Genomic DNA, 12938 nt, shown 5'->3' with positions numbered 1-12938 from the left:
AAATTAGGTAAAGCTGAAATTTATGAGAATTATGTCAATGTTCAAAAATGAATTGATAAGATACAAAATTATGTCATAATATTAAAAAACTAATTGCATCGAACAAAACATAAACAGCAGCTAGTGTCTTTCTTTGTGGTCCTGTCATATAGTCATAAGGTAATATTTAGACTTTACACCGATTTTATTGGGCTGATCGGTATTGGCCGATATTTAGCATTTTATGCTGATCAGGTTTAATGTCATAATTCCCCGATCCGATCAATGACGTCATTGATCGGCTCAGCAAAAGACATTTACTCCGCGTCGCCGCGTGCACAGTATATTTGAATCCAAAAGCTAGTGTATTTTTAGCCTTGTTGACGTAGTATTGGCAATATCTGACGGCCAATAAAGTTTTCAGGATGCGGCTCACAAGCAGGCAATAAAATGTTATGTAGCCTAGCAAGCTAGTGGTAGCACGAACGGTTGGACGTAAACGTGCCGCCGTTCTGTCGAATCATGCTCTACAGTTTCGGTGTGGGTGACGTAATTTAATTACAGTAAGTTAGCACCCATTATTTCTGTCATGTTGGTTTGACTTGACTGATTAGAATACACGATCTGACTAGAGCAGTGATTTCCAACCTTTATGTAGCCAAGGAACATATTTTACAATTGAAAAATCTCACGGCACACCAACAAACAAAAATGTCACAAAAAGTGGATACATTAATTAATGTATTTACTTCCTGCCATCTAATAGAAGGCCATTCATTTGTTCTGTCTGTCACTATGCCGCACTGGCATAAATAGAGGAACAAATATACATTATTTATTGTAAATATAATTTTTGGAGCAATTAAGTACACAAGTATATACAGTAAATGAACAGGTTATTTAAATAGACAAATTCCTCCATCTTGTGATCGGATCAGTGATTATTATTATTATTTTTTTTTTTTTTAAACTCGCTGATCGGTGACCAGCCCCAAAACTCCTGATCGTGTAAAGCCTAGTAATATTGTTAAATATTTGCTCTTACTTCTGTATTTCTGGTTAAATTATGCAACTTTTGCCAGTGTAGTTCTTTCCCAGTAAAAAACAATGTTTACACAATTAAAACAAGGAACAGTTCATGCTGATGATGGTGATGTTGAACAATTCATTGTTTGCCAAACAAACTAAAGTGTAACTTGGCAAGATCTTACCACAGGTATCTGTTTATGACTAATATTATGATGTTCCCCTCCAAAATACAACTTTTCCTCATAATAGTTCAACTTAAAAATATAACTGGCTACATTGTTCTACTTTATTCTCATATTTGCACCTACCCCCCACTTTTTTTTTTCTTCTCCAGAGCAGCTCCAATAATATTTTGTACTGATGAGCGCCTTGGTCAGAAATCGGTTACATGTAAATGTCAACTTGCGATACTTTCACACTGATTTAGCGTGATGCAAGCAGTTTAAATCTGCAACCGAAGGTCTCTGCTTTCTGTTTCACCTGTATCTTTGTTGTTTGATAACAGGAATATGCACGATAAAAAAGAAAAAAAGTTGGAGACATCGGAGGAGGATACAGGTAGATTTGATCACTTTTGTGTTGGAGTACAACAAAATGCCAAGACACTGCATTATAGATTTGTAATCAGAAAAGCTAAACATAATAGAAAACTGCCTGTGGTCTTGTTGCCAAGTAAATGTTTTCCTGAGCAGACATCACACAAGGGGTATGGTGGGGTTGGGGGTTGTAAATCTGAACATTTTCATCTCGCAAATTCAATTACACTTCCTCACTGATTGACAAGTGAGGTGTTAATGCGCACGCACACACACACACACAGAGAGATACGGTGGGGGCATTTGCATGGGGGAGGGGGAGGAGCACACACAGTAAACTCTCCCCCAAGTGTGTATGAGACAATGTGTTAATGTGCACCCAAGACTGTGTCACACCAAAGGCTTAGAGAATTGTGTAGAAAGGCAGGGGGGACAAGTGGAGCGCTGAGCCCCAGGGAGAAAACATGACCTCCATGTGTGTAGGAAATGGCCGTGCTGGTGAGGGAAATGAGTCAACGCGATGAAGGGGGGGGGGACAGCTCCCTAGGCCTGATGGGACACTGGGGGAAGTTTGAATTTCAGCCCAGGGAAGGAGCTTTAATTAGGGGTTAAGAAGTCCCCCAGGCACCACAACACCCTGCTGTTTTATTGATAATTCGGGATCACGCTAAATCAACGTCACATAAATCAAATAAACAAGCACTCAGCTGGAATAAACGTATCATTTATCACTGTAATTCGTGGCACTGCACCTATTAGTATATCATTCTGTACTGTAGGAAGAAAACTAACTTTGAGTGGGTGTTGACGTTAGCATGCATGTACCTTGGTCCAACAGCTCCATCCGAGTCCTGGCTCCCTGTCTCACTTAGGGTGTCCGCTGATTTGGCAGTTGGAGACATAGGAGGGGGAACTACAGAGAGAAACAAATGCAATAACACATTTTAATGAAAAGATTATGAAACTACTGGACACACCAATACAGTGAAGATACAGCAGTCTTGCCAACGCCAACTTTGTTTCCAAACACTGCCCAGATCTTGGAGGTCTTGAGCACAACCAGTGATAGTTTAAGTCAAATATTTTTCAAATCAATGCAGTCACACCAAAATTAATAATAAAACAAGACTCCAATTTATGTTATATAGCTATAGTATGCTAAGGTTGTCTGTAACGTATGGCTCAAATTTTGTTAATGGGTCTCTTCTGCCACCTGCCGTTAGCAAAGTGACAGTGTTTTACCTCCGGTTGACAGCAACATATTTGGCATTCACCATTGCACCTATATTGGCAGATTTTTTTCTTTAAGAACTTATCCTCCGTTATTCGGGGAAAACTTGCCTATTTTTGATTTTCTGTAACACGGCAAAACATATTTTTTAAATTAGTATTTATTTTGTGTAAAAATACTGCCTACATGTATAATATTTATTGTATTATACCATCTCTTTAATAGATACAATGAACACCTGTAACCAAACCCCCCCAAAAAAACATTGGACTATTTTTTCACGCAACCAAACTGCAGAAGGATGTTGTCTCGCTCCTCCAATCACAAATCTAACAGCAGCTGTGGTAGCTTTATGAGTGACAGTCAGCCGGAGAGGTTAGATCCTCTACATGGCGGTGCCCATGTCTGCTTTGGCTCACATCAGTTTTGCCAAACTAGCACTAAACACAGCATTAAAACCAGTGGAATCTGTAACATCGCTAAACCTAGCTACGACCGACAGTTCGGGTTGTCCCTGTGTGGATCCAGCGGTTTCAGGTCAGTAAAAGCGGGAGCCATTCTAGCAGTAACTGCCACGTCGCTCGGAGTAAGCGGCCTACGAAGCACTGGAGTGCCACCAGCAGAGCCTGCCCCAGGAGCATCAACAGCACCAATGTAACTTCTGAGCTCTTCAGTGCAGTCAAATATTCATTGTTTTACACGCTACCACTACAGTATTTCTTCAATATCATAACTGTTACATACAGGTACTGAACATTGTGTATCTGCATGCTCATCTGGAAGGCGTTTACTATACTGTATTTTTAAGAGTACAGCAATCTTAGATTGTAAGCATTCAAAGTGTGATTAAAGTGTTTTGGCATCATAGCTTCTGGTATAATTATAGTTAAAACTAACAATAGAGGCAATTATAACCATTTTAGGAGAGCATAAATTATTTTGCTATTTACGATCGGGCTGGGTCCCTATGCCTTGCAAATAGCGGGGGTTCATTGTATATTGTATTTTACTTTTCTCAGTGTATACATTAAGGATATTATTCTGGGCCATGTTAATTTTGTACTTTGATGATGTGACTTTAGAATTAAGTCTTACAGTAGTTTACAACCCAATAGTAAAATTGCGGTGGAATGCACCAAAGATGACAGCAATATTTTTTCCACCTACAATGAGGACGAGGGCAGAAGTGAGGGGGGATTTCAGATTTTATGGCAAATTAACCAAAGAACAAAAGTCGCCAGAAAGGGGGACAACATTCGGTTGCAAAACTGGTTACCATCTTCTTAACTCAATGCCATCGCTGTGGTCTAATCAAGTAAAGTTAAGTACATACTGTATCCTAGCCTTGCATGCATGACATTCACATTAGTTGTTGCGGTTTATAATTTATTTTTAATGTGCAATTGCATAGGGTTGCTGATTTTATATATTTTTTCAATTAAAAATAAAAGTTGCATGTATATGTAATATTTAATCATTTTGGTCACTATGATGCTCGTGATTTTCAGGCCATTTCCTCTCTACAAATAAACCCTTTAATCAATTAAAAGCAATTAATTGACAGTGTGCTATACAAGAATGAAATCGGAGAATCAACTACAGGTATGTTTAAAATATTTATAGGTAATATGCCACCTACCAACAGGAACATCTGAAGCTATTCCAAAGCTTTGTAGCAGGGCATCAGCTTCACAACGCTTCTTCTCCAAGTCAGACTCTTCATGGTGAATGGCAGTATCTTTGAGTTGTTCTGCCTGTTTTATAATGAGATAAAATTGAGATGTCACCAATCCAAGGTAATACATTATGGAAAATTTACTTAATTGTTTGTATACAAATAGTGCTAATAGTTATGTGAGTGACCCATTCTAAAATTGTAAAAATTCAGCCAATTTACAGTTAGCTAGTTTCTCTGCTCATGACTCATGCAAGGCTTTGTTCGGCGATGAATCTAAGGCTTTGCGCAAGTGCGATTCATTTGCAGTCTGGATGTGGAGAGGTCAACATCTCCTGCCCTGGAGCCGTTGAGAGAGCCATGTAAGTCAATGTCCTGCCGCAGTGTAACGCCGTGCTGTGTTGGCAGCCGGCATGCGAAATGTAAAATGATCAATTCTGGCGCAGCGCCACTGTGACAACAGACAGCGTCTCTAGTAGGAGGGGTGGTGGCCGAGGGATTTCAGTCAAAGGATTTGTTGCTAGTAACGTTTTAGTTGGGGTGGGAAGAAAAAAAAAAGTCACTACCTTGGAAACATTGAGTAGCTCTCGCTTTGTCATAACACCATCGCTCTTCCCCCGGTCGACATGGTAACAAAACCTGTACTCAGTATTTTTTTTTTGTGCGTTTATAATATACACACCTGCGTGGGTTTTCTCCGGGTACTCCGGTTTCCTCCCACATCCCCAAAACATGCATGGTAGGTTAATTGAAGACTCTAAATTCCCCGTATGTGTGAATGTGAATGGTTGTTTGTTTATACTATATGTGTCCTGCGATAGGCTGCCGACCAGTTCAGGGTGTACCCTGCCTCTCGCCCGAAGAAAGCTGGGATAGGCTCCAGCACACCCGCGATCCTAGTGAGGAGAAGCAGTAAAGATAATGGATATATATATATATATATATATATATAGCGAGAGAGAGAGAAACGATAATGTCAGAGACTTTTTATTAGGCCACTTCTGTTTTACATTGTGAAAAAAAACTATGCAATTTCTATGGCTATGATCACATGCATGTGCAAGAGGATGAAGGATGACCCAGTGCTGAAGGCGGTTTGTCTTTTCTCCCATTAACCTCTTCTTGGCTTGAACAAAAAAGCACTTTTGAAAACTGTGACAAGGTTTTATAACTAACACTCTCCATTTACAGTTTGCAAGCTTGCATGAGAAAGCTGCTAAGATGAGGCAAAGGTGGAAATGCAAGTTCACATCAAGATAATATGATAAAGTCACAGAACGTCAACACAGTAAAGACCACTACTTTCAGGTGGTCTCGACTGACTGGTACAATGCTCACACTGATCCATCTATTTTGACTCCACAAAATGGAATTAAGGTTTACGGATACCTCCTTCCTCTTGCGTTCCTCCTCTTTCCTTTTCTTTTCCTCTCTGATTTGGGCCAAGCGTTGTTTCTTCCTTTCAAGCTCTGCTTTCAGTTCACTTTTGTCAGACATGGTGCTGCAGCTATATAGGAGGGGAAATGTGTGTTTCATTAATCGCATAACACAGAAATGCGATCCAATAGTAAGAAAATAGTAGCTGCACAACCACACTCAGTGATAACATTAATAGCAACGTGACAATTGGCCGCATCTTTGTGGAATTTTCTAAATAAAAAAAAAATATTTTTTTAAATGAAATGAGCACTTCAAACACCTCTAAAAACCTCCATAACAAATACATTCATGAAAAAGCAATTGGTTACTGCACACTGCTCTTCTCATGAATAACGGTCAATTTGCCCAATTTAAGTTTTAAATTGCAAAACGTCAACGAGGAGAAGCCCTCCGACTTATTGTCTGTACAAGCTTATTTTTCAGATATTTTTTCACTGAAACCACAAGATGCAAACCACTCATCGGCAAAGAGAATTGTAAGGCCAGATTGGATTTTGCAAAGTAGTACAGCGATGAGCCACAAAAGTTTAGGAACCAATTTTTTGGGACTGATGAGACCAATATTCACCTCTACCAGATCTGGAAAAGTATTTCAAATAAAGAATGCAAAGGTTTGGTGAAGTCAACGGTTCACAGGCTTGATGCAGTTATTGCAAGTAAGGGTTATGCCACCAACTATTAAATGTTATTCACTTTAAGTTAATTTAATGTCTGTTCCAATACTTTTTGTTCACTTGAAAAGTGGGTGGCTTCAAACAAAACGTGCTCTGTCCTGAGTTGTTTACCACATCTAGATGTACATACCATGAAATAAAAGCTGGAATTCTGAACTTTTGTCTCATATTCATTTGATCTGAAACCCAAATGTCTTCAGTATACAACAAAAACAAAGGAATTGACCTTGCCGTACCAAAACTCTTGGAGAGGACTGTTCAACTGAGGCCTCCTAGGAAATGTCTTTTGAAAAGGCAGCTTTTTTATGTTATTATTGTATCGCATTAGATTGTGCAATTGTTCGCTGACTCTTGTCCACGCTAGAGAACAGCTATGATTAAAGCCCCACCCCGTTACAATCACTAACTACAATCTGCCCCCTGCTAGCCTCCCTGTAAAAGAAAAGACCGCTGTTTTTCACTTGATGCGCGTATATGCAATCAACAGGAAGTTTGCTTAAATATTCAAATCACAGCTCCGCTTAATTGTCTCTACCACAGTTTCTGTTAGCCTTCGTGCTATGACTGGCTAAAGTGCTCTCATTTACCACCTGCTAAAACACAAAACGCATTAAGATATAACGCTAGCAGATTTGTGTTTGAATAAAATAAACAGTATCTTACAGAACCGAACCATTAATGGAAAGCGAGATAAAGCGGTATACCATTGAACTAACCAATTAGCTACGAAAGCTAGTATAGGAGAGCGGGGCTGTCATGCACTTGCAGCTCTTATTACCGGCGGCTGAACGAAGCCTCCAAGCATACTAAAGCTATGATAAAGAACCGAAATATAACGAAGCGTCCTACGACAATTCGAGTGGAAACGCCAGGTAGCATACAAACCTTGAACTCGGTTACGGACCGGAGAGTCTATAGCAAAAAGTCAAAACAAACCAGCTTCCAGCTAAATACGGGTCCGGCGAAGGGACAAAATAGGCATCTGGCGTTTTGTGCGGAAGTCATTGTGATAGGATGTGCTCAGGCAGTTTGGAAAACATATCACCTGCTCAACTTTATTACTTTGTTTGTACCCCTATTAAATAATTGAAAAATCGATAATACCTATCGGTTTGTGTAGATCAGGTCTAGGCAAATTTTTGTACTCATGTGCCACAAACATTAGGGCCAGGTCATTGTAGATGAGGTTAAAAAAGGATTAAAATGTGCATGTAATATTTAAAAAAAATTTAATAATACAATTATTCTTATTTTCAAACTATGATTTAATTTACTTAATAAATACAAATGTATATTTAAAATGTTTTATTATGTACAGATAATACTTTATACATATTTGTATTTTATTTGTCACAATGTAGCAATTAACCAATGTTTGAATAAGAAAAAAAACTAATACATTTTAATTAACCAATTTTAGGGAAAAACGCAGGACTTTTTAAAGACCCATCCATCCATCCATTTTCCGAACCGCTTATCCACATTAGGGTCGCGGGCGGGCTGGAGCCTATCCCAGCTAACATCCATCCATTTTCCGAACCGCTTATCCACATTAGGGTCGCGGGCGGGCTGGAGCCTATCCCAGCTAACTCCCTGCGAGAGGCAGGGTACACCCTGAAATGTGGTGTGAATAGCCATATTTAAAGACCCTATAGTTAATTCACAGATTTGTTTCTAAATACATTATTACTGTACATATTTGAAGATATTTGCTGGAAACGTGCAAAGGACTGAAACTACGTAGATGGCAATATAGTGTTGTTTTTTACCACTTCAGTTCTCCTGATTTTTATGGCATGGCTAAAACATAAGTCAGCATAAGTCACCCCTTCCCCACTATAAAAGATGTGGCCCGTGACTTTATGTTGGTGTGGCTGCATAAGAGCGGCTCAATGTCAAAAGCCCCATGACGACCTGGTGAGATATATTCCACCCAACGGGTTTTATGCAGATATATTATCATAGCTCAAACATGTAGGGATGTGTAAACATACGAAAGGTGATAGACGGAGTAACAATCATTTTTCTGCAGGGCAATTTCACACATTCAGCGGAGACACACACAGCATTTGCGAGCAGAGACAATGGCTTGATTTTTGACAATTTTGAAGCCTCATTTTATATACTTGTCCATTTCTTTTAAATAAATACAAATTTGCTAGGGTTATGAACAACACTCTTCCCTGTGGTGGTCAATTTACAAGACATTTAGTTTCACTTTACAGGGACTTTAATAAAAATGCGCTAACAGAGTGGGCCACACGTGGGCCGTGGACAATACTTTGCCCACCACTTGTGTATGTATATACTGCTACTTATATTCAATACCAAAGTTCTGACAGACTCACATTAGAATCTGCTTTTTTTTGTGTGTAAATTATGTAAAATGGTATGCGAATAATTCAAACATATAACAATACTAGAGAATCGAGGGAGTTTAGTAAAGTTTGTCATGATTACTAATACATGTGAATCCAGTTCATATCAAACAGAGGAGGCTATTTACATACAATCAGGACATAGGGCGACACATTCAGCATCCATCCATCCATCCATTTTCTGAGCCGCTTCTCCTCACTAGGGTCGCGGGCGTGCTGGAGCCTATCCCAGGTGTCATCGGGCAGGAGGCGGGGTACACCCTGAACTGGTTGCCAGCCAATCGCAGGGCACATCGAAACAAACAACCATTCGCACTCACAGTCATGCCTACGGGCAATTTAGAGTCTCCAATTAATGCATGTTTTTGGGATGTGGGAGGAAACCGGAGTGCCCGGAGAAAACCCACGCAGGCACGGGGAGAACATGCAAACTCCACACAGGCGGGGCCGGGGATTGAACCCGGGTTCTCAGAACTGTGAGGCTGACGCTCTAACCAGTCGGCCACCGTGCCGCCACACATTCAGCATCTACTGTGTATAGCAAAAATATGAAACAAAGATTAAACATGAAGAAAAATACAGCATATCGTATTTTCACAACCATAAGGCGCACTTAAAAGTCTTAAATTTTCTCCAAAATGGACGGGGTGCTTTATAATGCGGCGCGCCTTATGTGTGCACAGAGTTCCAAAATCTGTAAATGTTGTTGTGTGACCTTGATGAGCACTCCGCTTGACTGACTGGGAGCATTTCCTGCCGACACGCTGCTTATATAGAGGAAAGGCGGACGTGACTGAGGACAGCATGCGGACGTTAAACAGGGAAGGGTCCGCGTGAAGGAGGACGCTAAAGGCCCAGTGGGTATATAGGATGAGCATTGTGCAAAACAACATCGGTTTGGCTAAGGACCCCCAAAAATGGCACATATAGCACACATTCAGCATCTACTGTATATAGCAAAAATATGAAACAAATATGAAGAAAAATACAGCATAATTGACCAGTGGAAAAGGAGTGTACATTCATTCTAAACCAGAGACAGTTCCAACTCAGAGTTATTTATTTTGAAAGTCAGTTGACCTGATCATCAAATTTATTACTCCTCCTGCGGAATTCCCCAAAGGTTTCACCCTCCGCTGCATCTGACAGTTGAGACAGGGCTGGACCCACGTTTGTGCCGTCCTCACCGCCCCCATCGGAATGCAAACTATGCAAGGTCTGGTCAGTGGGCCGTTTCCAAGACTGCCGAGTGGCAATCCAAACGATTAGCACTCCAAAAACTACCAGAAGTAGTCCCAGAATGTTCACAAAGATTGCCTCTGGGGGCAAATTCTTATACTTTGGGTTGTTCCTAAGAGGAGATAAATAAAATGAAGCTACATTCAGTGGTTCAGCAAACCTACAAAAGAATTGCGATTTAAATAACTTAGTGAAGCTGTTTTTCTGTACTTACAGGCTAAAAATAAGTTTCTCAGTGATGCCCATGAGTGCCACTGCTATAACCGAGGCAAAGAGGAGCAGGCCACTGTAGACATGGATGGGCATAAAGGCCGTTCTCCAGGATACAGGTGTAAATGGCATCAAATACAGGGTAACCCCTAAAACAAGCTGCATAAAAACATATCTACTTTTAAATTTTACAAAAAAAAGTTTCACCAATGAATAATTTAGACCATAACTTTGTAGACAATAGCAATAATTACACAAATCATAACCAGACCTGCCTCAAACAAGCCCATTCCAAGAGCTATATATGAACTTTCATGGAGCTAAACTATCTAACTAACTATATCTATACTAACTGCAGTAATTGCCATAAAAAAAAGCCAGTGAAATACAATGCATTTACCTGAAGAGAGTACAGTATTACAGCTGTCAGGCCCACCCAGCTGTGCAGACTGTACATGTTGGGGATTTTGTCAGTGTTGTGAAAGTCAAAAACTGCCACTGTAGCCACAACAGCAAAGATGAAGGCCACCAAGTTCAAGCTTGCGTGGATAAACTTCATGGTGAATTTGCTGCACTTCCAGCTCCATGGTAGTCTGTACACAATGATGGCTGGAAGAGAGAAAGTTTGTCTTTCAAATGAGGTGTTTCATAGCTAGAATGAAACACACTTGTCACTTTTGAAAACAGCTTCCGTCATATACAACATTAGGCCCACCTGCACATTCTAGTAGTGACATTCGAAGAATGAGATGAAAAGGTCAGTATTGAACTTTTGATTATCGATACTGAGAACTCTTTCAAATATTTTGCCATACAGACAGTAAATACTAGAGCTATTTATATATAAAAAAACATTTGACGCAGTGCAATTTTATGCCGCTGCAAACTACAACCACAATGATAAAGAGTTCATGGATTAATTCAAGTTTATTGCCCGGAACAATTTTATTTTAAAATAAAATAAATAAAAGACCATTTATTTTGAATAATGTCATTGTTATGTGCTTTATCTTTAAGTGAAAGAGGAACCAATAGATTTTAATCAGAAATTGGATTGTTATGAAAAAAACATTTGAGATTTAATTTTAAGGGAATATCATTTAGCCTTAGATTTTGTTAATTTCATTAATACTGTACATCAAACGTAACAAAACAGTTACAGTCACTTTGTTGCTGTTTTTTGTGTTCAGGTCAATGAGTTGTCTTGGTTTGTTTTGCGCAATCTTAAGGTATCTCAGCGCCAAGATGCGACGTTGAAGTGAGTTGAGGAGCTTCATTTTAGTGTTGTTTTGCCATCTTATGGCATCTGTAGGTAATTATAAAACTTTTTAAGGGCTCGCGTCTCTCCAACACTGTATGATCTTTGCAAAGGTAGAAATTGTATGTTTTTGTATTGGATCTCATTTTTTTTTTAAAAGAAAAAAGAAAAAAAAGGACATTAGCTGTGGCAGTTAAGAGTGATGTCTGCTCATAATATTTAGTATCTTTAATTTCCACATGAAATAGAAAGAACCAGAGTTAATTGGAACCATGTCACTAAGGTAATATAGCATTGAGACAACCCGATAATTAAGGCACTTTACAGCCACAAAAAGGTTTCAAAACATCGCAGTGCTGTACACGTGGTTACTCGTATTAAAACTTTGTTGACTTAAGTTTGTTGTCCACACAGCAACGCCTCCTTCTACGCCCTGTCTGAAAGTATGCCTTATGTAAAAATATTAACCTCAAATCCTTTTGCCTTCCTTTGTTCACAGAAATAATAATGAAAACTATAAAACGCACCCAGACCCTGCAGCACGATAAATCCGCAGATGTTCAACACCGGATGCCAGTTGAATTCGGCCAGTCCTCCGTCCCAGGCCAGACCCCCTTGATAGTAAAAAACCCATCTTAGCACGAATATGATGGAGATAATGCCCACGACTACGGCGGAGGACAAAATGACCAGAAAGGCTTTGTAGTTCTCCATGGCCGCCTCGTCTCTCAGTGGCAGGTCTGTCTTGGGAGCTGGCTGAAGAATTCCAGACTGGAGACTGGAGTCACGTGACGCGGTGGTGTGCAAATTGCTCGGAAGTGGGACGTTTTGTAACTTTACTGCTTACAAAACTCACGATTATTTACTTTTCGCATCCTACCCCGTGACGGTGATTTCTGCCAAGTATGACACAAAATAAAATATTTGTAGCACGAAACAATTTTCTGGTCATCATTCCGTGATCTTCTCTACACCAGTGATTTCCAACCTTTATGGAGCCAAGGCAAATATTTTACAATTGAAAACTCTCACGGCACACCAACAAACAAAAATGTCACAAAAAGTGGATACATCAATTACTGTATGTACTTCCTGCCATGGCGGCACGGTGGCCGACTGGTTAGAGCGTCAGCCTCACAGTTCTGAGGTGCGGGGTTCAATCCCCGTCCCCGCCTGTGTGGAGTTTGCATGTTCTCCCCGTGCCTGCGTGGGTTTTCTCCGGGCACTCCGGTTTCCTCCCACATCCCAAAAACATGCATTCATTGGAGACTCTAAATTGCCCGTAGGCA

The 12938-nt window shown here is 40.0% G+C and overlaps 2 protein-coding genes across 4 annotated transcripts in view; both read right to left on the bottom strand.

Moving 5' to 3' along the window:
- The window catches only part of dync1i2a (dynein, cytoplasmic 1, intermediate chain 2a), a 30240-nt gene extending 22665 nt beyond the window's left edge, over window positions 1-7575 (bottom strand). For 2 of the 3 annotated variants that reach the window (XM_061791658.1, XM_061791659.1), the window contains exons 1-4: window positions 6801-6820; window positions 5840-5957; window positions 4415-4529; window positions 2370-2457 (exon numbers count right to left, since the gene is read on the bottom strand). In XM_061791658.1, the coding sequence (XP_061647642.1) occupies window positions 2370-2457; window positions 4415-4529; window positions 5840-5947 (311 nt within the window). In that variant the 5' untranslated portion in view covers window positions 5948-5957; window positions 6801-6820. Of the gene's footprint in view, window positions 1-2369; window positions 2458-4414; window positions 4530-5839; window positions 5958-6800; window positions 6821-7449 lie in introns of those variants that run through there. The other variant, XM_061791660.1, reaches the window with a different exon arrangement.
- A 1409-nt stretch (window positions 7576-8984) lies between these two features.
- Window positions 8985-12481, bottom strand: LOC133487073 (plasma membrane ascorbate-dependent reductase CYBRD1). The gene is made up of 4 exons (XM_061793063.1): window positions 12177-12481; window positions 10792-11000; window positions 10396-10550; window positions 8985-10293 (listed from the first exon to the last, which is right to left on the bottom strand). The coding sequence occupies exons 1-4, from the start codon at window positions 12361-12363 to the stop codon at window positions 10014-10016; spliced, it is 831 nt and encodes a 276-aa protein (XP_061649047.1). The 5' UTR covers window positions 12364-12481; the 3' UTR covers window positions 8985-10013.
- Between the last annotated feature and the right edge of the window lie 457 nt (window positions 12482-12938).

This window comes from Phyllopteryx taeniolatus, chromosome 12, assembly GCF_024500385.1.
Source record: "Phyllopteryx taeniolatus isolate TA_2022b chromosome 12, UOR_Ptae_1.2, whole genome shotgun sequence".
Lineage (NCBI taxonomy): Eukaryota > Metazoa > Chordata > Actinopteri > Syngnathiformes > Syngnathidae > Phyllopteryx > Phyllopteryx taeniolatus.
Note: the sequence above shows the minus strand (reverse complement) of the source record. Positions and strands in the feature narration are given on the sequence as shown.